This window comes from Phaeodactylum tricornutum, chromosome 8, assembly GCF_000150955.2.
Source record: "Phaeodactylum tricornutum CCAP 1055/1 chromosome 8, whole genome shotgun sequence".
NCBI classification, from domain to species: domain Eukaryota; phylum Bacillariophyta; class Bacillariophyceae; order Surirellales; family Neidiaceae; genus Phaeodactylum; species Phaeodactylum tricornutum.
Window position 1 is genome coordinate 21,110 of NC_011676.1, and position 26,402 is coordinate 47,511.

At 47.1% G+C, this 26,402-nt stretch overlaps 9 protein-coding genes across 9 annotated transcripts; 4 read left to right on the forward strand and 5 right to left on the reverse strand.

Moving 5' to 3' along the window:
* Window positions 1-54: 54 nt before the first annotated feature.
* Window positions 55-1,819, forward strand: PHATRDRAFT_35488 (predicted protein; the record flags this gene model as incomplete). The annotated part of the gene is made up of 3 exons (XM_002179923.1): window positions 55-629; window positions 1,183-1,348; window positions 1,568-1,819. 3 exons carry the CDS (start codon window positions 55-57, stop codon window positions 1,817-1,819), a joined length of 993 nt encoding a protein of 330 aa, XP_002179959.1.
* A 2,041-nt stretch (window positions 1,820-3,860) lies between these two features.
* Window positions 3,861-5,030, forward strand: Fru5_2 (frustulin 5; the record flags this gene model as incomplete). Its single annotated transcript, XM_002179924.1, has 2 exons — window positions 3,861-4,049; window positions 4,371-5,030. Coding segments are annotated over 2 exons (849 nt in total), but the record flags the coding sequence as incomplete, so codon positions are not given.
* Window positions 5,031-9,548: 4,518 nt separating this feature from the next.
* On the reverse strand, window positions 9,549-12,011 carry PHATRDRAFT_35490 (predicted protein; the record flags this gene model as incomplete). The annotated part of the gene is made up of 3 exons (XM_002180123.1): window positions 9,549-10,870; window positions 11,273-11,591; window positions 11,628-12,011. The coding sequence occupies 3 exons, from the start codon at window positions 12,009-12,011 to the stop codon at window positions 9,549-9,551; spliced, it is 2,025 nt and encodes a 674-aa protein (XP_002180159.1).
* A 1,432-nt stretch (window positions 12,012-13,443) lies between these two features.
* On the forward strand, window positions 13,444-15,122 carry PHATRDRAFT_45723 (predicted protein; the record flags this gene model as incomplete). Its single annotated transcript, XM_002179925.1, has 1 exon — window positions 13,444-15,122. The coding sequence occupies exon 1, from the start codon at window positions 13,497-13,499 to the stop codon at window positions 15,120-15,122; it is 1,626 nt and encodes a 541-aa protein (XP_002179961.1). The 5' UTR covers window positions 13,444-13,496.
* Window positions 15,123-15,246: 124 nt separating this feature from the next.
* On the reverse strand, window positions 15,247-16,386 carry PHATRDRAFT_45724 (predicted protein; the record flags this gene model as incomplete). Its single annotated transcript, XM_002180124.1, has 1 exon — window positions 15,247-16,386. Exon 1 carries the CDS (start codon window positions 16,381-16,383, stop codon window positions 15,247-15,249), a length of 1,137 nt encoding a protein of 378 aa, XP_002180160.1. The 5' UTR covers window positions 16,384-16,386.
* Window positions 16,387-17,042: 656 nt separating this feature from the next.
* Window positions 17,043-18,395, reverse strand: PHATRDRAFT_35493 (predicted protein; the record flags this gene model as incomplete). Its single annotated transcript, XM_002180125.1, has 1 exon — window positions 17,043-18,395. One exon carries the CDS (start codon window positions 18,393-18,395, stop codon window positions 17,043-17,045), a length of 1,353 nt encoding a protein of 450 aa, XP_002180161.1.
* Window positions 18,396-19,321: 926 nt separating this feature from the next.
* Window positions 19,322-20,066, reverse strand: PHATRDRAFT_27286 (predicted protein). Its single transcript, XM_002180126.1, has 2 exons — window positions 19,965-20,066; window positions 19,322-19,784 (listed from the first exon to the last, which is right to left on the reverse strand). Exons 1-2 carry the CDS (start codon window positions 20,046-20,048, stop codon window positions 19,377-19,379), a joined length of 492 nt encoding a protein of 163 aa, XP_002180162.1. The 5' UTR covers window positions 20,049-20,066; the 3' UTR covers window positions 19,322-19,376.
* Window positions 20,067-20,595: 529 nt separating this feature from the next.
* On the reverse strand, window positions 20,596-21,849 carry PHATRDRAFT_45726 (predicted protein; the record flags this gene model as incomplete). The annotated part of the gene is made up of 1 exon (XM_002180127.1): window positions 20,596-21,849. The coding sequence occupies one exon, from the start codon at window positions 21,847-21,849 to the stop codon at window positions 20,596-20,598; it is 1,254 nt and encodes a 417-aa protein (XP_002180163.1).
* A 250-nt stretch (window positions 21,850-22,099) lies between these two features.
* PHATRDRAFT_45727 (predicted protein) lies at window positions 22,100-26,092 on the forward strand. The gene is made up of 6 exons (XM_002179926.1): window positions 22,100-23,304; window positions 23,369-23,520; window positions 23,652-24,569; window positions 24,787-24,957; window positions 25,166-25,671; window positions 25,859-26,092. The coding sequence occupies exons 1-5, from the start codon at window positions 22,194-22,196 to the stop codon at window positions 25,658-25,660; spliced, it is 2,847 nt and encodes a 948-aa protein (XP_002179962.1). The 5' UTR covers window positions 22,100-22,193; the 3' UTR covers window positions 25,661-25,671; window positions 25,859-26,092.
* The last annotated feature ends 310 nt before the right edge of the window (window positions 26,093-26,402 follow it).

Sequence of the window (26,402 nt, forward strand, 5' to 3'; positions counted from 1 at the left end):
AAGGAGTTGGCAAACATTGGAGAGAGATTGAACAGCGTCACCATATACATTGCCATGTATCGGAGCCACACAGCCAGTGGCAGAATTGAGCAGAAGGAGAAATTCGTAAAATTAAGAAAGCCGTTTGCCACTGACTGCAGGTTTCTCAAGCACCACAACAATTTTGATGTTTTTTGTTGTGAATGGGTGTCGGCTATCCGTCAATTGACCGCCCACAGCATTCCTGCATTAAATGGTCGTGTTGCTACGGAGCTTTTGCAAGGGGACACCCCTGATATTTCTGAGTACGCGCAATTTGACTGGTATGAGCCTGTCTGGTTCATTGATCCAACTTCTGCTTTCCCTGAAATGAAGAAGCGATTGGGCTGGTGGGTCGGAGTTGCATCAGATGTGGGACAGGCAATGACTTTTTGGATCCTTCCAGAGTCATGCATCCCAATTGCACGGTCCTCTGTTGCTTGTGTCTTCCCTGAGGTAGCCGCTACTGATGAATTTAAGGCTGACCTTGCTGAAGTAGATCTAGCCATCAAAACGAAAATTGGCAACAGCAAAACTGTAGAAGAAAATCAGGTTATTGAGGGTCAACTCGCAAATCTAGTTTCGGGTCCAACCGATGATGTGTTCAAAGGGTATGCCAACAAGGATTTCCACCCTCTCGAAGAGGCTGCCGAAAAGGCCGAAGCCAACAATTATATGCCCGAAACCTTGGACAAATATCTGACCGCTGAAGTCTTACTACCAACTGGTGGTGAATTGTTGCGTGGTGTCGTTAAGGCCCGGAAACATGATGCTGACGGCAACCCTGTGGGGACCCGTCACAGCAGTCCAATCCTAGACACGCGTGAATATGAGGTAGAGCTTCCTGACAGTTCAATCAATATGTATGCTGCCAACATATTTGACGAGAACATGTACGCGCAAATCGACCATGAAGGCCGTGAATTTCTCTTGATGGAAGAGATAACAGACCATAGTTGATGGCAACGCGGTTTGCAAGGATGATGGCTTTACCGCTGGGAAGAATGGCAACCGGAAACCTTGCATGACAACAAAAGGTTGGAAACTTCTTGTAACATAAAAAGATGAATCAACAATTTGGGTTCCGTTGAAGGACCTGAAAGAATTGAACCCTAGTTCTACTTGGTTTTGACCGCATTGATTGGTCACCTCCGCCATCAACAGAATCTTATTAGCGAAATGCGCTCTACATGCCCAAAAGTTGCAGATACCTCTGGCTATCAATGGCATGCACAAGAACCTGGATTTGTACCAAAAGACATTGCCTTCTAGTGTACTTGAACAAGAAGAAACCAAGTTGCAGCCCATCAAAGTCATGGTGGATTTTTCTGTATGCAGTTGATGCCTTTGCAAAAGAGGCCAAAGCTGTATTTGTTGTCCTCCAGGGTGTGAAAATATTAGCATTGTAGCAAAAACCTGCGCTCAATGGTCTAGTGGACACCTCTTGTCGAATGTCTGGGATGGCTGGGCCTCTCAAGCAAGACCAGATTGATGCAATAACAGCAATCAAGCCAGCAGAGACAGTTGGGAGCTTTGTAATTACTCACAGCAAGTCTGTCAATGCTCGGATGGTCTTGGAATGTGGGTAATTGAGACCATTCAAGAATTGGAGTTGGATACAGACAAGTTTTCTTGGTTGTCAGCTAGTATTGGAAAGCTCTTTGTTGCTGCTGTCAATAGCATCACAAACATTTTAATTATTTGTGGCGGAAATGAAGCATCGGATGCGGAGCTAGCACCTGTGCTTCAATATGAGCTAGCTGCAACTAATTCAGATGCATCAGATGCGACTGCAGTGTAAACTTTCAGATGAAGAAATTGATCAACTCAGCCAAGAGTTTTGCTCCTTTTTTCAGGCCTATTGAGAAGAGCCATTATTCCAACAAGTTTTACTGCATTCCTACATGGAGAAGAGAGGTTTATTGGAGAGTTGGGCAGTAGCACATGGACGGTTCCCGCTTGTGCAGAAATTTTGTGGTGGGTTGGCATCTGCTTTCCCCAATACTGCAATTGTTGAATCTGATTTCTCTGTTATCAACTGGGAGAAAGATCCCAGCCGAGATCTCATTGACTTTTCCCTGGAAGGCATCTTGCATTGTAAACAATACAGTGATCTAAAGACCCTCTCCACTCTCACCATGGAATAAACTACATTAAAATTGAGATACAACTATCCACGCAAAGTGAAGAAAGCTTTCATATAAATATTATATATTGTCGGATATGGATATGACAAGAAATTTTTAAGTACAGTCAGGAATACCGCAAATAGCGGCAAACAAGGTTTGAAATCCACCGCAATCAAGCTATTTGCGGTTATTTGCGGTGATACCGTATTTACAGTTAATGAGGCCTGAACATGATCATAGACAAATATAGTGGATTACATTTGATTGGTTTTGCTAGTTAAAAAAGGACTTCCATTCGAAAATCTCAGATTTGGCCGGAAATTCGGAATTGCGGCCTGAACGAGGCCCAAATATCGAATTTCCTCATTTATATAATTATGGTATATTCAGAAGAGGCATGGCTACAGATGTCCACAATTTCCTACTTACTTTAAGGCTCTGTACCGGTACACAGAATGTATATTCGACAAAACAGATTCAGCTGGGTTCAACGAACAGAGTCATTTGGATGGAAACACAAGGCAAACAGATGTAAATGGACACGATCTATTTTTCGTATCATGTGCGTTACAAGAGATACTTATGGTTCCACGATCAGTATGCAAAAACGGAAATTGTAGTATATGGATACTACGGTAACAAAGGAAAACTCAGGTTTACAAGCAGTCTAGTTGCCGGGACTGCATTCAACATATGGACATGATCTGGTAAGAAGCACTATTTTGTATAATATAATCTTCGTTCTTTGTTTTGTAACTTCTTTGATCCGTACCACCTTTGTCGAATAGGTCCTTGTACCCAATGTTCACCCCGAGGGGGGCGTCGCTAACAAGTAGAGTTTTACAGTCGCTAAATTTGCTTACTGTTAGGTGTATTGCATTTCGTTTGCAATGATGCCCATTAGAGTCTTTCCAGACTCTGTTTTCCACAGTAATTTGTCCCACGGTGCACTTTGGTAGTACTCCGTGACAATCGAAGGGAGAACTGAGCATATTGGTTGGCCTAGTCTCTATCCTTAACACAGCCAGGGGATAAGAGGCCAGGTTCCCAGTATCCATGTGATAAACGCTCCTTGATTCGAAGTGCTGATAGTGTTATTTGAGAACCATTTACAAGTAAATGAAGGAAATAATAGAAAAGTATATTTATTTAACGTAAATGTGTTAATCAGCTAAGAAATACAGTAGTGTAATTTTGTGAAAAATCGTTATTCACTTTTGTGTGTCTGGTTTCATATACTTTGTTTAATGTAGAACGGACAGTAAATCGTTCTTTGGAACTTTGTTTACAGTCATCCAACTGCTTCTTGTTTTCGCGGAGCATCGGTCGTGTCGCCGACAGCGAAAGTTGCCCGGAGTCTGTGAAATACTATTCTACGGGACTATGTACCAGGAACCTACGGTTCAACTATAGGCAAGGTAACCGTAGAGAGAAAACTCAAACATACCTCCGCAATCTCAGGGATATGCTCACAATTTTTAATGTCAGTGAGGGTGTATCTCCATTTTAGAAGACGTTTGAAAAATGAAGATCAAGCTCCTTTCTCTAGCCTTTAGCATCGCTTCTGCTACTTACTCGGCAGCACATCAGAGTGATGATGTGACTCGCCAAGGGACTGATTCCGCGACAGAGCAGCTTCGCGTTCATTTGCGTCGACTACAGTTACCTGCATTGGAAGTTGTGGGAGACAATGGAACACCATCATCTGCTTTTCCCTTGAAGATCTGCCAAGGTGACTGTGATAAGGACAGTGACTGCGAAGGAAGTCTAAAATGCTTCATGAGAGATGGAGGTGAGGCCGTACCCGGTTGCAGTGGAGGTGAGGACGTGGCCAGTCGTGCGGACTTTTGCTACGATCCAATGCCCACTACTTCTCCTGTCGCAATGGCCACTACTTCTCCTGTCGCAATGGCCACTACTTCTCCTGTCGCAATGGCCACTTCTTCTCCTGTCACAATGGCCACTTCTTCTCCTGTCACAATGGCCACGTCTTCTCCTGTCACAATGGCCACTTCTTCTCCTGTCACAATGGCCACGTCCTCTCCTGTCGCAAAGCCCACGTCTTCTCCTGTCACAATGGCCACGTCTTCTCCTGTCACAATGGCCACTTCTTCTCCTGTCGCAAAGCCCACGTCTTCTCCTGTTGCAAAGCCCACATCATCTCCTGTTGCAATGGCCACTTCTTCTCCTGTCGCAATGGCCACTTCTTCTCCTGTCGCAAAGCCCACGTCTTCTCCTGTTACAATGGCCACATCATCTCCTGTTGCAAAACCCACATCATCTCCTGTTACAAAGCCCACATCATCTCCTGTTGCAAAACCCACATCATCTCCTGTTGCCATGCCCACGTCTTCTCCTGTTGCAACGCCCACTGCTGGGGGACCCAGTGTGGTAGTTGTTGGAGACAATGGTACACCCTCATCTGCTTTTCCCTTGAAGATCTGCCAAGGTGACTGTGACAAGGACAGCGACTGCGAAGGAAGTTTAAAGTGCTTCATGAGAGATGGAGGTGAGGCCGTACCCGGTTGCAGTGGAGGTGAGGACGTGGCCAGTCGTGCGGACTTTTGCTACGATCCAATGCCCACGTCTTCTCCTGTTGCAATGCCCTCTGCTGGGGGACCCAGTGTGGTAGTTGTGGGAGACAATGGTACACCCTCGTCTGCTTATCCCTTGAAGGTCTGCCAAGGTGACTGTGATAAGGACAGTGACTGCGAAGGAAGTCTAAAATGCTTCATGAGAGACGGAGGTGAGGCCGTACCCGGTTGCAGTGGAGGTGAGAGTGTGGCCAGTCGTGCGGACTTTTGCTACAATCCAATGCCCACTACTTCTCCTGTCGCAATGGCCACTTCTTCTCCTGTCGCAATGGCCACGTCTTCTCCTGTTGCAATGGCCACGTCTTCTCCTGTCGCAATGGCCACGTCTTCTCCTGTTGCAATGGCCACTTCTTCTCCTGTCGCAATGGCCACGTCCTCTCCTGTCACAATGGCCACTTCTTCTCCTGTCGCAATGGCCACTTCTTCTCCTGTTGCAATGGCCACTACTTCTCCTGTTGCAATGGCCACGTCTTCTCCTGTCGCAATGGCCACGTCCTCTCCTGTTGCAATGGCCACTTCTTCTCCTGTCGCAATGGCCACGTCCTCTCCTGTTAAAATGGCCACTTCTTCTCCTGTCGCAATGGCCACTTCTTCTCCTGTCGTAATGGCCACTTCTTCTCCTGTCGCAATGGCCACTTCCTCTCCTGTCGCAATGGCCACTTCTTCTCCTGTCGCAATGGCCACTTCTTCTCCTGTCGCAATGGCCACTTCTTCTCCTGTCGCAATGGCCACTTCTTCTCCTGTCACAATGGCCACGTCTTCTCCTGGCATTCCCTGAGGTTATGTTATTGGCCATATCTGACTGGGCTCAAAATTTCACTATTTGTGAAAAATGAATTGGCTGTAAGTATTTTATTCATGCGGAAAAAACTTCGTTGGCAAATACTTTAATTGAGATTATTCACAGATACTGTTCGCTATCACGTTTCAAAGTAATAGTTGCCTCCATAAATGCCGATTTTCGTCCCCAAACGCTCTTTTCCTTAGATTTTACGGCGCCAACCACGAGACTGGTTTGATGTATTAATGTTAGAACCAGTTTAAGTTCTCCCAAAGAGTGTAATTTTCATCCCTGCTCATCCCAACTAGTGGATTTTTTAAAGTATACATTACTAGTACGAACAGTCTGATTGTACAAACTTTACAGTATTACAAGTGTCACAGAAAAGTTGTAGTCTTAACCTAGGGGGACCTCAAATCCGACCGTTGCAAGAGATGTCTTCCGCCGTTTCGTAATCCTCCGAAAGTGGGATCAGGCCAAAAACATGAGGTCTTGTTTGGACCCAGTGATCCCCATCCGACGTGGCAATACGTTGCTTGCCACCAAAAGTGCGAGGGACGTCGTCGACCGTGACTCCCCAGGAGCGCATTTGGTTACACGAATGAATGGTATTTCCAGTACCAAGGTGAGTGTACTGATAGAACACTCCAAAAATGGGACCGTCCGTTGTGTGGATGAGTCCGGCCACCGTTGACAAACGGAGGTTGGTCAGTTCCAAATCTCCAATCCCAGAAACAGTTGGTTACATCGGAGCCGCTAAGGCCGCTGTTGGCTCCACCATCAATCAAAGAGTCTGTATTCAACAAAACATCGTGAGTTGAGAGTCGGTACTGCATAGAAGCACGGTTTATTTCGCGGCAATAGGTGGTCCCATTGACCGAAAAAGAGTCGGATGTTGCTCCATTTGATGGACCAGAGTGATGGCGGGCAGCCGAGTTTGAAATGAGCAAGCGAAGCCGTTGGCCGGGTCCAGCAGCATTTGGTACATGAGTTGAAGCAACGCTTTGGTTGTCAACGACAGGCAAATTGTTTCCATATACCAAAGGAGGAGGCTGAGTGGCGGCAGCATTCACCGATAAGGCAGGAGCAGGAGCTGGAGCGGGGCGAGGTCCTTGTTGGTCCATTATGGTCCGCTTCTCTTCGGGAGAGAGGGCATTCCATTTTAAGGAGGCACATAGTTCTTGACACAGAGAACTACCAAAGCAGAACCGTAGGACAGATTGCTCTTAGGACAGTGAGTGGTAAACGAAGGTGAATGTTGAGACAAATGACCTACAATACACCTAAGAGACTTAGGGACTGTAAAACTCAACTCGTTGACAACGCTTGCCACGGGTTAGACAGCGGATACAAGGACCTATGCATAGAATGCAATTTGGATCAGTGAATTAATAAAACAATGGGTGGGTGATTACATTCTACAAACTAGTCAATCTGTAGTTCAGTCCAGTGAACAATCCCACAAAAATACCATAGAATCTTTGATCTTCCACAGCTGCCATAATCTCAATAGGCAACCTTTCTTTCACATGTATATATACTTTCGGAACTAAAAGTTCCTTGCACGATACCTATGGTGAGCATAGGATCTTGTTCAATCCCACCATGTGGCTCGTGATACCCCTTTTGTTCCCGAAATTGTATCTCCTATGTTCCAATTGTATTCCACTGTACCTTGGTCTTGTAAACTGACAAGTAAGGACTTAACACATGCGCCTCCTGAAACATAGCAATTGTACAAATGCTCCCTTTATTGTGAGTCCACGTGGCCACAAAATAAGGCTGACAACATTTCTGTGCGCGCCTCCTTAACTCCATGTGCATAGTTTTGATTCACACTTGTGATATCCATGTTTGGTGAATCATGTCCATGAGACATGTCGCAAGGAGGCATACCGTAACACTCCCCATCAGCCTGCTTGGTGGTCTTGAAGGTCTTCACTTCACAATTTGATGTATCTCTTTGCCAGAACAAGAGTGGCTTAAGGACTGGCCATGCCTGTTGAAAACCCCAGTGTTTACTGAGCACATCTGCCACGATTTCGGCTCCCAAGTTTTTCTGGAAATCGACAACTCCCGCTGCAATTGCACCCTAAAGACAATGGATTATGACGCTTGTTTATGGGCGACTGAGGTTCTTTTGAGCTAGTAATCACCAACTGGTTGTCACCAAACAAGATTGTCTTTCCTGTCAATGGTACTCCAAGATCACGGAGGTTGGTACGGATGTCCATGATTTGCTCAACTGCAATCCGAGCTGCAACAAACTCAGACCCATAGGTGGCAGTTTCCACGGTAGCCTGACGCTTCGAGAACCATTCAAAGGGAGTCTTGTTGATCAGATGGAGTACTCCTGTCACAGAACGACCTGTTACCATATTGTGGTATAGGTTTGCATCAGCGTAGCTATTTAGAGTGACATGCTTTCCAAGTGCCGTCGGTGCATCATGAGGAAGAAATTCTTTGACATCCCCAGATACAGAAGTTGCCCAGCTATGACGCTTGTCCGGTTGTTCTGAGTAGTCGGGATCATCAGTACAAACCCGAATAGCACCATTCTTCATCTTCTTGACGTAGCCGTACATCCGCTTGAGTCGATCAAGATGTCCTTCGCGGGGTGCCACTCGAAATCTTGACATATGCATAACAGCAGTGGCTATATCAAATTGACCTAGTGTGATGAGCCATTGCAAGCTCCCAATGAGTGACTGGTACTGCTTTATCCCGTCTTCACTGAGTTCCGATGTAGCATCTAGTTCCGGATGGTCTCCTTTCTCTAGTGGGGACACATACATCTTGGGCTGTTCACCATACATCCTCTCATACTGCTCCATCATACGTGCAATATATTTCTTTGGGTGGTATGAAAGAGTGCTGTCCTTGTCTCGCTCAAAAGTACATCCCAAGTGGTATTCGAGAGGACCAACACCTTTGAGCTTGTACTTGTGTTGCTCCTTGAGTTGATCAATGATATCTCCAGGACTGTGAGCTGCAACGGCAATTTTGTCAACCCAGACCGCACTGTATTAGTAGACTCTACCATTGGCTCGTATCCAGACATCCGAGACGGCCTTACTTGCTGTGAACCCAAGGTCCCGAAGGGTGCCCGCAAGTCTCTCATGCCATCGGAGTCCATTGCTCCTGAGACAATACAATGCCTTGTTGATAACAAGAATGTGCCCTTCTAGCTCAGCAAATTTCGGACCAGCTACAACAAAGACCTTTTCTTTGGTCTTGGCTTCCAGGTATGCATTCCCTATGTCTGCTCCCCATGACTTTAGACTATTGAGTTCAGCTAGGAATACAACAATGCGCAAGCTTCGTAGCAAGACAACTCCAGAATACACACTTTCAAGAGGTACAGGGGTAAGATGTCCACAAGCTACCATCCTGGCCTTGCGTCTTCCGTCGTGCTTGACAGCATATACTGCATGGATGCGGATCTTCTTGAACCCTTCTGGTGCATTTGACACATGTTTACCGTGTATAACAGCTTTACCTCTGTCAATAAAGGTGTTATACTAATGGATGTGACTCATTTCAACTTTTTCAGCCTCCTGCCATTTGCTATTTCCATTCAACTTATCAACAGCTACCGCCTGCTTGTGGTCACGAGGGAGCTGGTACCCAAACTTGAAGACAGGGGAATGCCTAGCAGAATGAAGTCGAGCTTGGTTAACTGGCCGTTGAAAATTCTTTTCCCTAGTTGCAAGCCATTTAAACTGTTTCCATCCTGGAGTATCTTGTAGACCTTGGTGTTTAGCATAGGCAGCACACGTAACAGGATCGTCGGCCTGTATGACATCTAGGGGTTCATAGGTAGACTCCCCAGTTTCCCAGTTCACAAGAATGTTGTATTTAGAACCTTTGTAATCTCATTGTGCGTCGATAGGGGGCCTTGGTGCGCGACGATGTCTTTAAATTGTCGATCCGCATCATGCAATTCTTTGTCTAGATTAGTTTCAAGTTTATCTAGAATTTCGTTGTAGGCAAGAATTTCATCATACTCGCCATCATTGATTTCGACTAAAAAACGCACATCGGAGGGCTTGTCGGGATCTTGGAGAATGGCTTTGGCATCATCAGAATTATCGTTTGAGTGTGGGTATTCGCTTCCAACGCACGTTGCGAGACATTGCCGGAACAATTAGGGCCCTTGTCGGGTGCGGACAGGCCTTGGAGAATGGCTTTGGCATCATCAGAAAGCTGATTCCACATCTCGCGAGGGATATACGGACGCTTTCGATTGGTTGCCGGATTGCAACTACGGTGACCAGATGGACTGGCTTTGCGGTTGTGAGCATTTGCCTCATAGATCGCTGCAGGAGAGAGATCAATATCATAGTCAATTCCATTGTCTTCGGTGAAGTCCGGTTGATCATACGAGAGGTCGGTCAAAAAAGCGCTACGCTTGCTCTTGGCACTACGAGAATTAGAAAGGTTGTTCCCTTTATTGTATAGAGAAGCAGAGGCAAGCAATAGACTCAGGTAACCTTTGTAGTTGAGAGGAGTGCCTCCTTTAGCTAAGTCTAAAGTAGCGGTGATCTTGATCTGGCGGAATTCAGGGATGTCGTGTACAGCGTTTTCAAGCAAACTGAGGCAAAGCTGTTTAGGTAGCTGCTCTGCCATAGGGACCATGTCATTGTAGATGCGGAGATGGTTCTTCCAATGAAGGATGAAACCTTCCACCGTTCCTGTCCAGGATGTGCCATATTTTGCCGTAGTGAGGTAGGCCAAAGTGTTGGAGGACCCAATCTTGGCACTGGCAGACTCTGTGTAGTGCTTGACAACCCTACGGAAAACTTCTTGAGCATTGAAGTCAAAACTATGTTCGCGAACAAGGTTTTTCACCATATCTGTCTGAAGTGTATGTTCCAAAGCAGAGTACACAAATTTCTTCTGTTCCTCAAAGAGAGACTTCTCTGAGGGGTCCGTTGGTGCATACGACGGGTCAAGTACCTTTTCAACGTTATGGGATACCGCGGTGACCACGAAAGACCGGTAGAAATTGTCCCAGTATCGGTCGTCCTTAAGGATAGGATAGTGGGTCTTGTCACGCTTGACTCCTCGCTTGAATTCGTCGACTGCCGATTGAGCTTTTGCGGACGTACTTAACTGGTTGTTCAGCGAAGGACTGGTGGTGGCCGGAACATTAGAGACTTGTCCGAGTGCCGAGCGTCGATATAAAATGAAATCTCCACTAGTCAATGCAACAAGCTCCGAATTTTCCAAAGGACTTCCCTTTTGCCGTTCAAGTGATGCCTGCCAATGCAGAAAATGGCGAAGAATCTGTCGGTGCGCCATGAGCAATGGGGTCCACTGGGGGTCTTCATTGGTGTCAGGACTCGCTGGAGGCACATATCCAAGGGCATTAGTTCGTTCTCAAAAATGCTGAGGAGATCATCAACAGAATTATACCCTTGCTGCTCAAAACTAAGTCGGATTAGGTGCCCTTGAGGAAGTGAAAATACATTATCCAAAAAATGCGAGTAAGCAGCTCCGCTAGTCATTTGCCTGGTGGCCGGTACCATGGTGGGCTGGATAGCCGAATCAAAAGAGGTTTCTTGGGGTTCTCAAAAGAAAACAATAAGAGGTTTCTTGGGGTTCTCAAAAGAAAATATCTAATTATGGGTTCGGGTCCTTCGCTGTTTTGTTATAGCGGACTTCATTAAATGACCCTACACCAGTGAACGAAGCTAGCACTGGTACACTTTCTTCTACCTCCGTAGGCAGCGTCCTCGGGGACTGACGAGGGTTTGAAGTCGTAAACAAATACAGAGTGAGCTTTGTTTCAATGGCCGTGGCCGTGATCTGTGCGTTAATACCTTTACCGTACAAGTCAACAAGGTTGCGGTAAACCGCCTGAGCATCCAATTCATTCACATGCCTGTGGAGAATTCCACGCACACGAGGGGGCAACAAAATATCGTTGAACACGCCAAAAACAAAATTCTGCATTTCAACAAACGCATCCGTCTCGTCGACGGTCTGGGGCAAGTAATCCGGGTCAAGAACCAGTTGAACACCGTGGATACGGAGTTTCATACAAATATTTGTATTCCAGGTAACCTAAAAACGGTCCTCACTGAACTTTGGGTACTGGACAGAGTGATTTTTGATTGTCTTCCAAAATTTTGCGGCAGCACTTTCAACAAAGGATTTCCGGGAATCAGATCCAACAGGAGTAGCGGGGGCAACAATAGCAGAAGCTGGTTGCCAATACTTGAGGACATCAGGAGTAAGTTTGAGCCAAGTTTTGTTGGCCACATTGAGACTTTTCGAGAGAAACCATTGTACAATTTTCAAGATCCGGTCCTGCTGGGCAGGCGGAAGAATGTACAAACAGTTGTAGCAGGGCCGTCCCCCCCCGGCAGGGGTCAAGACTCCATAAGACAATGTTGCAAGGCAACGTTTGGTGATTGATGTAAACTCACCGTCCTGAGTAGTACCATACTCTTCAAAGAACCGATAGAACGACAAATCCAGCATTGTCACTCAGAAAAGGTTCACAAGAACATGCTCAAGAGGGTCCATGGTCAAAGCAGGGAAAATTCTTGAACGCAACTGTTGGGCCATTCATACACAACAGAATCTTGTGCACCAAGGACAAACAAGACAAACACAGTATCTCATGCACCAAGGACAAGCAAGATAATGATTAATCCAATCAACTTGTTGGCAGACCAAAAACAACAACAATGCCACTGGTCTTACCCAATGGATTGTTCTATTGCCGTTCTGTCACAGAACCAGGCAATACCCAAACAAGCAGCAGAAGAATGAATAGCAATGCAAGACTGCTGATCTGTCAATGGTCAAGTATCTCCTGGCTTCTGAAGACAGCACAAGGTGATCAAGACTTGTCTGGCTCCTAACAAAGAGATACAGACTAACAAATATGTTTTTCACAGAATTGTCGTTAAGATTTATTATAAGCTCTAAAGTAAAGCAAATCTATTTACTTTCCATCCAGTCCCACAATTTGCCAGGCACCATTGTGGTCCGTTTCATTAGTCTCCATGGTGTTATACATGGCACCATGGGCACATTCATTATAGTCACCATGCTCCTTAGTATGGCAGCGGTTGAGTTCCAAAACAGTCACATCATCTTTCTGAATACTCAACTTGGATTGCATCTGTCCAAAACAATCTGTGTCGGGATTTGTGGGCAAACACACAAGATTAGTTTCAACAGGCTCACCTTGGGTGTCACAACCCAAGTAGTGCGCGCCATTGCGCAAACCGGTACTCAAAACTGTCATTCCAGTTGACACCATAACAGAGAAGTTACTTAGCAGTTTTTCCGTTTGTGTTGGTAAATGGGAAACTTTTGACGGTTTGTCTGTTTACCTTGTATTTACCTGAATTGAGGAAGCTCCTGAGTTGATGTGATCAATGTCAACTCAAACTTTCCTTTCTCTTTTCAGAACTGGTTGTTGTGATGAACACAAATGCAACAATGGCAATTAATTGGACAATAGTGGCTTTTTGGGACAAAAGGAGCTTTTACAAGTTTCGTATTCCAATATTATAAAAAAAATTATTTTGTTGTTGTAAAGCTGTAAAAAGGCTATGGGATCCAGCTTGGAATGTCTGGCACACCAGTATAGTTTGTGTAGAGTTGGTACTGTTCAAAAGACCACCAAACACCCTGATGCCAGATGAAAGAGTCTCCAGACGCCATTGAATGCCTGGCACACTAGCATAATTTGCGTAGTGTCCATATGGCTAAAACGACCGCAACCCACCAATGCCTCCCAAACGGTCTTTACTGGGGTCACAAATTTGTGACGAACTTACTTGAAGATTCGACTCATTCGACTCGGCCTAGTGTATTTGAGGACTATTACAGTCGGAAATTTCCCGTACAAGTCAGTTCGATATATCCTGTATTTGAGACGAACTATCCTTCCCTCGGTTGGCCTTGACCAAGGGCGAGTGCTCTCTGTGTTGACTGTGAATACGTGCGAGAATGAGAACAAAAGGCGTCCGACAGTCGCAACGCACGGAGCTCGATCGCTGCTTTGATATCTGCCCAAAATCCCCATCACCACCACGGAATGGAGAACGAATAGGGCGAGACGAACGAGCAATAGTACCGATGCCGGTACGCAATATCATGGCGTGTTTGCAATGCGTAGCGGTAGTGACGGTACTGTTCTTCGGTGAAGAGGGAGGACGATCGTCCATGCTGTCCGTAGCGGCATTCTCCACGAGACCACCCGTCTCCAAGCCGCTCACCACACGCTCGTCTTCACAACGACTTCACCTTCACTGGGAAATCTCACTACCCCTTGTCGTCTACAACGGCAACGAGAATTCAATGAACGACAGCAACCACGATAATCTTTCCCAGCACCTTTGTCGAGCATTCAACGAGATTGTGGAATCGACGGAATTCTTTGAGGTTGCAAGTACACTGGATGAAAACAACGTCGACACAGTGGACAATTCTAGCAAAAAGAGCACGGTGAAGAAGATACAATCGTCCCACAGTCACGACGGTGCCAGTGTCGGGTCCTGTAGGATCCCACTCTTTGGTTCGCAAGTGACGGTACAGATGCAGTTAAACTTGCAGTCGTCTGGCGTGGAAAGTCCACAACAGCCGCGTTCACCAAAACCGACTCGTACGGTAACCCTGTCCATTGATAATTGCAGTGACAACACGGAAATCTCCTGGATATGTACCAAGTTCTACGAATCTAGAGCAAGCCTGCAGGGTATTTTGGATCTTTCTGTTTTGCATCCTTTCGTCGTAGCTCCTCCATCATTCTCCATGGCAACCACCACCTCCAAGCTAGATCCCGGCGTACCCGCTGCCAGTGCACCCCTTGCCGGGTCTACCCGCACTGCCGCTATTCTAAAAAGTTCACCAACCGAACATGACATCGACTCGCATCAGAATAGTATAATGGCACGGTTACAACGACACGGATACGTCGTTGTGGACGCTCCCGAACTTCCCCGCACAAATCTAGTTCAACACGCAGCACTCACTGACTTTCTCACAGAAAAGACAGGACAAGGGGACAGCATACGAACAGACACGGTACACTATTTGACGCGCACCGAGGCTGCCGCATGTGGGTTGACCGATCATTTTGACGTTCTCACAAGTCTCGCGTCTTATTTGAACGAGAACTACGAAATAGAAGAATCGCCTTACAAACCATTGCCACCTGCCACCGAAGATTCCCCATTGACCAATCCTGAACGTATCCAATTGGCGGAATACGAAAACAGCGGTTTCTATACTGCTCATAGTGACAATCCGATTGTCCAAGATTCTGGTGGAAGTGGTTTAGTTCGGGAAAACTTCCGTCGCTTCACCGCTATATTGTACATGAATGAGGGCTGGACTAAAGGTGATGGTGGTGCTGTGCGACTGTATCTACGTTCTCAGGCTCTACAATATGTTCAGGAGGTATACAGTGAGAGTGAAGAACCACGTTGGCACGTGGTCGATGTCCTGCCAAGCAACGGACGATTGTTGCTTTTTGATTCGCGATTGGTGCACTCCGTCGAACCGGTCCTGTCGGAGCAAAAGCGACGAGCGCTCACCTTGTGGATAAAGCGACCGATAGAGGGCGGTGTTTGAGCGAACAGAGTTGATGTTTAGCACCACTCATCAAGTAGCTATACATTCGTCAAGACTTGAGAGCTTCTGTGAGGTATCAACACACTAACCATGCGACTTTGTAACTGCGTTCTACCTAGCTTCGTCACATAAAGCGCATAACACTGGTTCGGTACGTTACATCTGGTGCCGAGTGCAACACATCGATATCACGATACACCAGCAACTCCTTGCCAGGCCCGAAACAAGGCCGGACGATGGACTCATCAGGAACGGTGATCCCGTGAAAAAGAACAGGCTCGTTCTGGGTGTGCCCGTGCGGTGCATGGTGTTCGTGGGTTAAAGGCAACACGTGCGTAAAAACACCCGTTCCAACATAACAATCTTCTTTTGGAAAGCCCCATAGCACGGTCCAGGATTCACCATCGCCTCTTCGACCCGTATCCTGGTGCCAGGAATGAGAAATAGCACGATCGTTTATTCCTACAATATCCATCCAGTGGGTTGATGCGCCTCTACCACACAACGAACCGATTGCGTTCAATAAATCCACTCCAGTGGGTATGCTGTATTCTGTGGGATGAGGAGTACTACCAAAGGTCTTTTGCAGCAATGCTGTTGTCCGTGGTGTAGGAGTTGGAATTGATTCTGATGACGATATCGACCAGGAACTTTGTAAGGAGGAATCCGGCTGCAACAAAATCGCCCTTGCTTTTTCTGAAAGACGATGGTGGGTTGGATTAGCATCAAACAAGTCGCGCCGTAATGAATTGCGCAGTTGCTCGCGAAAGTGTTTGTCTGTACTGAATGTCTCTGAAAACCCCAGCATGGCACTGCTGTGCGGAAACAATTCGTTGAGCGAAACAAATCGAAAGCGAGTCTCTGGTGTCGGAGCGTGCAAGTTATACGCAATGGAGGGATCTGCAGTATTGGCATACACTTTCGTACCACGATCTTGGACAAGGCGTAGCCCCGACGATGCAAGATTAAAAGCTATTGCATTTTCATTGGGATTCTGGAGTCGCACTAATGCGGAGGGATTCCACGATTTTCGAGTCGCAACACCTCTAGAACTGCGTTTAGAAGCGTCTCGATGACAACTTGGCACCGCGACAGAAGGCCGACGGGGACTTCGGTCCCGAAGGGAGCGAATGGGTCGTCCGGAGTCCTTGCCCGTGGATTTGTTCGTCAATACAGCGACAGAATTGAGCTGATTCAATGCGCAACAAAGACTCCAATATGTCGCCAAGTAGAGGCTAAAAGCAGTCAACGAACGTTGCATGTTCAATTGCAAACAAATCCGTTAATCTTGTACAGTAAAATCATCACAAAGGGTTGACCCTGAGCACAGATAACATTCACATTGGCAGGTTGAACTTGCATCAGCAAAATGGTCGCCAAGAATGATTTCTATTTGTCTTTTACGATGTTGTAAGCCAATCAAATCTCTACTGTCTTGCTGTAGAGAGATTCCTCAAGGTGCCAACATTCCCAAGCAGTGCAGTATGGTATTCCCGGCGGTTGTTTTGCGAGGAAGAACCCCCCCCCCCCCCCATGTCCAGAGCCTGACTTCTGTCCGTTTGAGAAGAATGGGTCTGCTCGTGCATATCATGATATAATTTGCATCATAGGACTGTTGTTCCACATTTACAGTAGTGATGACTGTAAATCTTCTGATAACACTTGAGACTTTATGGGGCAAAAAGGCTTGCCTATTCTGCCAACAAAGGCACTCTTTGGACATCTGATTCCCACAGCTCCCCCACGCTGGGTCCCCTAGCAGTGGGAATTGCGACAGGAGAAGGCGTGGGCATTACAACAGGAGAAGACACGGGAATCACAACAAATTTTACACCTCACCGTCAATTATACACAAGCTCCCTGAACTGTAACTGTAAATTGGTAGGTAGACTAGCCTGAAAAGTAAGACATGATTCTCATTCATATTCCATGTAAACGAGCCAATTGGCAGATTGTTCCAGTCGTCGTCTGCACAATGTTGAAACCAAACAGAAAATCTAGTTCGTCAAAGGTCGTGTACAGGTCAGTTGGCTGGTGCCAATGCGGCTGGGATCCATTCCCTATCTCTGCCCGCCGCTGGTTTTCTCGAATACTGACAGAAGGTGCCAAATCTTGGAAGGGCACCGAGTCAGTGCAACACATATCGCTGCTAACTTGTGATGGATAGTCTGAGGCAAACTGATTGTTGCCTGACTTCAATGAAATAGCAAGAGCACGCGATTGTAGGGCAAATACCGAGTTAGCTTGGTATTCGATATCCACGTCGGCGGTAGGGGATTGATTGGGTTCAACGGGAAGTCCATGGTCGAAAAGGATTTGATCGTGAGTTATTACACCGAGCCATGTTGGCTCCGGATAAACGTTTGCGCCTGATGGTACAGCAATTCCTTGCAAAGGCAAACGATCAGCTACATACGCATGGGCGCCGTTGAGACCAGTCTCTTCGTTATTCCAAAAGATGAAACGAACCGAGACATCGAGCTGGACACTTCTAGCCACCAAGACACGCGCCAGTTCTAGTACAAGCGAGCAGCCCGAACCGTTGTCATTGGCTGCCCCACCACCGCCGCGGCCATCCAAATGCGCCGACACAATGTACATTTGATCCGGCTGCGAAGACCCTACTTTGGTAACAAAAATATTTGTGCGCGGTGATCCACGGTACGTGTAGGTGTGCTCTTGAACAGTGTATCCATAGTCTTGCAGCTGCAATTTTACCCAATTAGCAGCATTGTTGTAGCTCGTGGAACCTTGTATTCGGTCTCCAAAGTTCGAAAGCGTTTCAATGTTTTCTTTGAATGTCTGCCGGCTCAGGCGTGAGACAACTTCGTGAACATAAGCTGTCGAAGGCACAAACGTAGGTGATGTACTTGGCGTCGCTGTCAACGAAGCAGGTGTAACAGATGATGATAATGCAGGCTCTATGGTGGCCGGGATTGTAGGAAGCTCCTTGTTCGGTTCTGCTGTCGGGTTGTGCGTTGTCGGTGCTTGTGATTGATGCCAGGGATTGTTCTGCGGTGTTACGGATCCCTCGGGGATCGCTGTCGTTGGTGAAGGTGATGGCTGGAAACGACTTATTGCCAGCGGTAAATTGGGTATAAAGGAAAAAGGCGTGACGGGCATTGTCACTTCATGCTCCTGATCTTTGTCACTTGGGGACGGAGTTGACGAAACGGAACCAGGGAGAGAAACGCTTTCAGTATAAGCTTCGGCATCGTCTCTGTCGCGATTGACGAAAGTAAAACTTGGAACTATAACGAACACAGCACCCATGACAACGGCGACTATCAACAGAGTCCGGCAGCCTCTACGATGAGGAATCTACGGAAACCTTGAAGATGCTACGATTCCGTTGGCCGCCTCCTCTGCTCCCCAGTCTAGCTCCCGTCTTCCAATCTCTTCGTCCATCAAAGTGCTGCGCTGTTGAGGATTATCTGTCAATTGAGTAACAAAGCGCAAAATAGCATTGATGAATCCTGCAAGAAGTAGTCTGTCGTGTGATGGATCTGTGTACGGTAGGTGCGATGCATCGCAAAAAGTGACGAGAGGCAAAGAGTCATTGTCCTGTGCGATGAAATGACCACATTATTAAGTATTCTTTATGCCGATAGGCAATTCTGTTCCTTTACATTTACCCAGATTTACTGCTGATTCCGATCTCTAGTATTGTCCCTTCAACCTTCAATACCGGGCGACAGCGATTCTCATCTCTACTAGTCCCTGTGATAAATGAGGCTCACGCCCTCTAAAAATACCCTCATGCTGCCGCCTCCCTGTCGGTGGGCTGGCGGAAGTTCCCAAAAACACGCCAGTGATTTTTCTTGCTATAGCAAATGTACACATTTCAAAAACCCTCGTCAAGGTCAGACCATCACATCGGCCTGGGACACTTCCAGCTAGCAACACCTAACAAAGAATGGACTCGCAGCTGCTAGCAAAGTCGACAACGATTGGTTGTGCATGTGTCCAGCCCCTTCCTCCAACTGGATATTGTGGTGCGAGTATAAATAGAAATTTCAGTCAATTTGCATAAGGCAACAAGAGCTACGACGTTATAGAGAACACTCACATACTGTGTAGTGTTCCCCTCCATGTCCGCGAGATAGCAATGACAGTTTGAGACGAGGCAATGATTTCAGATTAGTCTCGGGGAGAGGAATGGGCATGGTAATATACGTGCTAACAGACAATTTATGCAATGCGAGTAGCAACAGGATCCATTAAAGAACGAGGTCTGGATTGGAGAACTGTTAACTATTCTGTCCGAAGAATAATGTGGACACCAGAGGAGGTATCGATGAGCCCACTCAACTGGCCGACGTCCAAGGCGAATGCCGCATGCTCAAATTCTGGCCGCATCTTCCCGCGTCCGAAAACTCCTAGATCCCCACCCCGTTTAGCGGAACTGCAATCTGACTCCTCCTTCGCCAGTTCTTCAAAGGTTGCCTTAAGCGAACCCATATCGTGCGCTTCTTCTTGTAAGATTTCGAGTAGACCCTGCAATTCTTCGCGAGCTTGTTCGCGTGAAATAGTGATCTTCGGTACACGCCAAGAACTCGGTCGCTTACTGTCTTTGTGTTTACGCAAGATATGCAAAGCGCGAACGTGTGTGGGCTTATCCATGGAAGCAGTTGTATCAGAAGACACTGTATTAGAATTCGTCTCGACAGCCTTTGGTCGTTTCTGACTAATGCTATCTCGGTCGCTTTTATCCTCAATCTTTACTGCTTTGATTTCAACGGATGTTCTTTTTTTACCACTAGTGGTAGATTCAGTTGCCGATGAGAGGTTATTCAAACCGAAATTGGGGGGTTCTGCTACATTGGCCATTGGAAGCTTGACACGAAAGGGTTCCTCCCAAGTACATTCGCCCGTTTCGAGATTGTAATAATAATACGATCCCGGCTGACTTTTTGCTTCCTTCATAAGCCATGCAGGTGGTAAGGGCGGTGGCGGTGGCGATGGCGATATCGATGAGGCACTCGCCGTCATGGTTTCACTGCGATCCCCACTATTGTGACAATAACCGTAACTCGTTTGTGATGCTTGTTCCCATGGTTGCCGGGCAACGTCGTGAAGGATTCACAGTCAGACCCGCAAGTGATTCAAATCCGGGTCATGTTTCTATTTCTTGACCGAGAACCCAATAACGAACCTAGACCATACCTTAGCTGGTGCTTAGTTCGGCAACTGCTTCCGGATCCTCTTCCTCTGTAGTTTAGTGGAAACTGATCACCAGAACTCTCACTCAGGCCTAATGATAACGTTTAAAGAAACGATTTTAATATTTTTTATTTCCGGCTACTGGTGGATTGGAAGGAACCCTCCACCAAGGCTAGGCATGAAAGTGATGCCGACGAACTTTCCCAGCAAATCCGATCTTAAGTCATTTCTCGCATGATTTCACTCTGTGGTAATTTAAGAGCGCCGGTAGACGCAAATAGACCACAGACTTTCGCTTCGAAAAGATCAGTCATCTGCACAAGATCACGTCCTGGACTGCCTTGGCAAGCTCCTTCCACGGATTAAAACCTCTCGGCCACCCCTTAGTATTGGCATTCCCACTATCATCATTGGTCTCATCAGAAGCGACAGTGGGTAAAGTAGAAAGCATATTGAAATCGAAGTAATACCGCAAATCGTTGAAAATTAGAAACTCGACCGACCCGGCATGAGCATCTGGAACAAAACGTAACAACGTCTGAATTTCGTCTTGAATTTCCAAAGGAACTTCCCAAGGCTTAAAGTGAGGTAATGGCGATACATGAACCAATGGCAACCGCGTATCAGACTTAGCATTGTATACAGTACTAGGACGTATACAAGTTGCAGTGATTCCGACACAACCCGTTGTAAACTCACTCTCCATACTTTCAACTGCGCCATTCTCTTCGTCTTGGCCTACCTTCCGGGATGCCGCACATTGAATACGTCCACACAAAAACCAGACTCGATATATGCAGCCGTCTTGTGGTGCGAGGTAGGCTTGTACAAGGCGGGTCGGATCCTCTCCAGCGGGAGCGGGTGGAACGGTACTTCGGTCGTTGTAGTTTTGAGTATCCCCGTCAAGTTTTACAATACCAGCTCCGAATCCTCCCGCATTTGGTTTAATCAGATATGACTCTGCTGCCGGTGTGGTCCTGATTCCTGGTACTGCTTCCGCAGACAATGACTGAAGGTCACGTGACGGGTGCCTCACCAATTTTGTCGCATCTTCGAAGGTGAGAAGTCCTTCTTTGGGATGAGCCATCGGTGTCCACACAACCGTTGGAGGAGTGGCAAGGCCTGCTTTTCGAAAAAGCACATGATGGCACCACTTATTGACAGCAAGACTATAGGATGTGGGGCCGTTAAATACCGGAATCCCCAACAGAACGGCAGTCTGCAGCAAAGCCAACGTGCGCTTTACAAGAGTAGGATCAGCTGCATCCGATACTCGATTTATGATACCATCATATTGACAGAGGACAGGATCAGTACCGACATCATTTTTGATAAAGAGTGCTCCGAAATTTCCCTCCGATGGTGGCGGCTGGCAGTGTAGGATACGCTCCACATCCTGAACCTGTACTTGGATTTCCCTTCCGTCGCTCACTTTGCTTTCCGTCAGAGAATGAAGTTCTTCTACTAGTCGCGTAATCCACACGCCCTCTCGATGCTTCTCTAGCGTAAGAACAAGGAGCACAACTAAATTGTTGCTGGGCGTCGGCGAAAACTGGCTGCTCATGTTCGTTGCTGCTACCTGTTGACTAACTGTAACGGAGTCATGCTGTCATGCGGAAACTGAGCGACCGATTCGGCGCTTGGTCGCGGTTTGGTTCCCGTGAAATGTCTCGTATCACGTATACGACGCAAAGGGTGGCGCTTCCCCAGTTTATCTACCCTGACGAAGGATAGACGGCATCTGCCATGAGCACCACGCAAAAAGCACGGCTACACTTGTTCCAACAAAAAGTAATTTACTGTTCTGTTAGGTGCTTTTCTCGACTACTTTCACTTGGCAAAAATTACTCTCCACCATAGTTAGCCTTGACCGTGAATACAATACAAACAATCTGGATTGATTGCTTCATGACGTCTGCTATCGTGAGTGGAAGTGGCAGGAAAGGCCGCAAACGTTCTCGTCCAGCAGCGCCGTCTTTTGGTTGGAAGCCTGTTGAGGTGACAATCGGCGATGTCGTTCCTGCTGGAAGTGTAGACGTGACAAGCGACAATGGTGATGCGATGGCCAGTAACCATTACGACGACGATTCTTTCGCCCATCGCGCCAGTCGTGACCTTGAGGCTGAGCCTGGCGAGGGGGTTGGCATGTTTTACGGCCTGGAGGTCATTTCTGGGGATCAATACCGGATGATCACAACTCCACACAGCGAAGGGAGCGACCCCTCGTCTATAACCCGTCTGCTTGTTGTGAATTCTCCCGATGTTACTACAAACAATGTGGACAAAAACGTGCAGACAGTAAGGAAACAAGAAACTCCGGCAAGAAATAAGTCCAAGAAGACGAAAAAGCAAGGTGATACCGCGAGCCAAAATCCCAATTGTGCTCCCAGTGAGACGAGATCCACCGAACCCTCGGCGACAGCCGGTCGCACAGTCGAAACTTGTAAACATTCAAAATCAGGCCCTGTTGATCTAACCACAGCACGGAACGGAAAAATATCAAGCAAAGCGCTAGAGGACGATCAGCAGTCTGATACAGGCAGAAGTGTTGCGGAAGGTAGCCAAGGTCGGCAACGTTCCCAACAGCAAGCTCAAGCTATGCAGGACGCTTGGCTGATGCAGACGGGTGGGGTGTCATTGGATCTAGCTATCTGTGAGGCGCTAGTTCTCCAATCCTTCTGGACACCCACGCCGATCCAAGCCGCAACTTTACCGGCCGCGATTCTTGGACGACGAAATGTAGTGGGCGCCGCCCCCACCGGATCGGGAAAGACTCTAGCCTTTTTGCTACCCGTTGCACAATTCTTACTGCAGAAGCAGGAGAGTATGCATATCAATGATGAAGCAACAAAGGATGATTCATTGCAGGCTCTCATAGTAACACCGACAAGGGAGTTGGCCTTGCAAATTCATCGCGAAGCCGTTTCGTTGTTGAGTAGCAGCATTAAGAAGAATTCAGGGTGTGGTGTGCTGGTAGGCGGACTGGCTCACGCTAAGCAATCTCGTGTACTGGCCTCTCGTCCCCCGATTCTTGTTGCCACTCCAGGACGACTTTGGGAACTGGTACGTACCCAAACGTTTAGTGTCTGCTTTTCTGCGCATGCACTCGTCTATCGATGCTCGCGTGGATGTCGGTGCCGACGCGGGTCTAAGAAGAAACATTCGCCTAGAAATTAGTCTGAGTTTGCGCAGCAAGCGTTCTTCTTTGAGAGACACATTTATCGACAATTTGCACGTCAGTCTGAGACTCGCTCTTTTGGCAAACCATCTATCCTTTATGCGAATTCTGCTGAAAATGATTGCGGTCCGAATATATTTTCTCATGCTCCTTTCCTGTTTCTACTGCTCATTCTTGGCATTTATTAGCTTTCGAGTGGCGAACACGCTCATTTGAACGATTTGTCGCGTGTTCGTTTTTTGATTATCGACGAAGCCGATCGGATGATTCAGCAGGGCAGTTTTCCGCAATTGGCAAGAATTTTGGATGCAGTCCAGAAGGCCAATCCTACGGACGACGACGACGACGAGGAAGAGCTTGGTGAGGAAGGCACTGATATAACAGAAGAAGATGGCGATACAAATCGTCTTTTCGGTTTACCTGGCATTCCAGGAGAAGCCAAGGTGACTATGTTGAACGCCAGCATTCTTCAGCAAATTGAAGAGGTAAAGAACGGAAGCAAGTCAGGACCGCCTGTGGTCGAGGAAATATGCAGTGGCGAAGAAGATGTTGAGGCGGAAGGTTTTGAAGGGGGTTCAGATGATGGCTCCGACCCGATCTCACTTCCTGGCCTACCACCCGTGTATCGTCAAACGTTTGTCTACTCAGCTACCCTTACACTACCTTCGTCGGGTTCGGCGCTTCAGTCCAAGAAGAAAAAGAGGGCGAGGAGCAACAAAGACGTAGATGGCGCCATTGCTGAGATTTTGGAAAAGTCTCGCGCCAAGGGAACAACGAAAGTAGTCGATTTATCCCACTTGGATAAACGAGACAAGGCCAAATCTGTACCGATTACAGCTCAAACAGACGACAGATCAAAAGCGAACGCTATACCTGCTGGACCGGCAGGTCAGTTTCGACTGCCACCAGGCCTTACATTACAGCAGATTAAGTGCACGCAAAGACACAAAGACTCGCACCTGTACGCATATCTATTGACGACCGACGCAGGTGCTTCCGGCCCTAGTCTTGTGTTTTGTAACTCAATTGCGGCCGTAAGACGTGTTGGGGCCACGATGCAGACACTTGGACTACAAGTGCGTGTCCTGCACGCCCAAATGCAACAGGTAAGACAAAGATGCGTATATCAGTTAATCACAGTTTTGCAATGAAGGATAAATTTTGACACCCGACTACCGCATCTCGTAAAATACGAACATGTCGCAACACAAAATGGGGGTTTTTGTGAACAATCTCTGAGCACAATGAAACCTTTTGTTCAAACATATATTGGGGTTATTGAATAGTTCGTCTCACATGAATCGTTCGTTTGCATTGTCTCAGCGTGCCCGCTTCAAGGCGATTGAATCTCTGAGGAACGGCAAAGAACGAACTGTCGTTGTATGCACTGATGTTGCAGCTCGTGGTTTGGACATTCCTTCCGTCGCGAGTGTAGTTCATTACGATGTTGCACGAACAGTGGACTCCTTTGTGCATCGATCAGGTAGAACTGCGGTACGTGTTCTGTATTCCTTATGTTTGTCAGCGTACGAAAAAGAAGAACGATGAAGATAAAATGTGTTTCGGACTAGAGTCTCTGAACAAGCATATGTTGATACTGCACTCCCTTGGCTGTCTGAGTTATCCTTCTTTTGAACATCACCTTTGGAACTGGGGTTTTCTACTAACGTTGTGGCTCATGATATTTTCTCTTTCGTTGTAGCGCGGAATGGGTCCAGGCGCGGTAGGGTCGAGCCTGTCTCTGGTTGCACCTAGTGAGGATCGGATCCATGGGAAAATCGTTGAATCGCTGCAAGCCAAGTTCGAGTCTGTGAATCTTGATGGTCGCTTGTTCAAGGCGGCACAGGAGCGCGTCAATCTCGCATGCAAGGTAGTTGAGACTGAAGAAACAGAGCGAAAGACACAACAGTCGAATAAGTGGTTCTTAGACAATGCAGAAGAGGCAGGAATTGAGCTTGACGAGGACGTTTTTGAAGAGGGTCTTGCTGGCGGGGACAAGCGCGATCGGGGTAGGCTTCGAGAGGGCCAACTCGCCAAAGAACGTTTACAGAAGCTTCTCGCCGAGCCTATGCAGACGCAGCGATTTTGCAAGTTTTTATCTACGAGAACCACTTCCAATCACCGATCTATTGCCCCCTCTCTACCTCAAGCCGGCGGAAATCAGGCACGACGGAATAAGAAAAGACGACGGAATTGAAGTGATGGCAATTAGGTACGTTGTGGAAGAAGACTTTTGCAAATAAATTACCTCAAGACAGCGATGATCCAAGGTTTCGGACTAGAGTCTCTGAAAAACAACTGTTGATACTATCCTTGCATGTGCCTGAGTCTTGAATATCTGTGCGTTTGACTACCATCGACTCTGGTAAATTCTGGACTCACTTGTCTTTTTTTGTCAGTTTTAGTAGTAGTCGTTTCCGAGCACAAATCCTAACCGACAGATGCCAGCATGACACACATTGTAAATTAGAAATCAGCCAGCGGCTTCTAACATAAGAGGCTTTGTCAACGACTGGTAGACAACGTCCCGTAATTGCCAATACATTCGAATTGCGGCCACGGAGCGGTATTGTAGTCAAAGAGGTCAATTATTTGCTTACTCAGACTAGTCTTTACATTAATTAGTGTTTCCGCAGAACTGCTTGTTGATAGGTCGTCTACTTTTGAATGCATGTTTAATTTTAGCTACCTGATACAAACAAGCAGCTGCGCCATCAATTCAGCAAAGCTAGATGGCATCTTTCAAAGCCTCGCAACGCAGCTCTATGGCGCATTGGCTCATCTGATCCTCTGATCCCAAACCACCCCATGCTTTTGCAGTCAGGAGAGCCCCCAACTGTCGTGCTCCCGTTCAAACTCGACATGGGAGCTGCCTTGAGCATTTGGAAAGTAATATGACTTTTCTTACAAAATGGTTAGCTTTGGCCTTTTGCTGCTGA

Excerpts from the sequence above, each read along its gene's own strand:
- PHATRDRAFT_27286 (XM_002180126.1), bottom strand. The coding sequence starts at position 20,048 with ATGAAGGAAGCAAAAAGTCAGCCGGGATCGTATTATTATTACAATCTC. Across the intron at positions 19,785-19,964 it reads CTTGGGAGGAACCCTTTCGT|ACGAATTCTAATACAGTGTC; the intron begins GTCAAGCTTCCA and ends AAGGCTGTCGAG.
- PHATRDRAFT_45727 (XM_002179926.1), top strand. The coding sequence starts at position 22,194 with ATGACGTCTGCTATCGTGAGTGGAAGTGGCAGGAAAGGCCGCAAACGT. Across the intron at positions 24,570-24,786 it reads TGCACGCCCAAATGCAACAG|CGTGCCCGCTTCAAGGCGAT; the intron begins GTAAGACAAAGA and ends GCATTGTCTCAG. Across the intron at positions 24,958-25,165 it reads ATCGATCAGGTAGAACTGCG|CGCGGAATGGGTCCAGGCGC; the intron begins GTACGTGTTCTG and ends CTTTCGTTGTAG.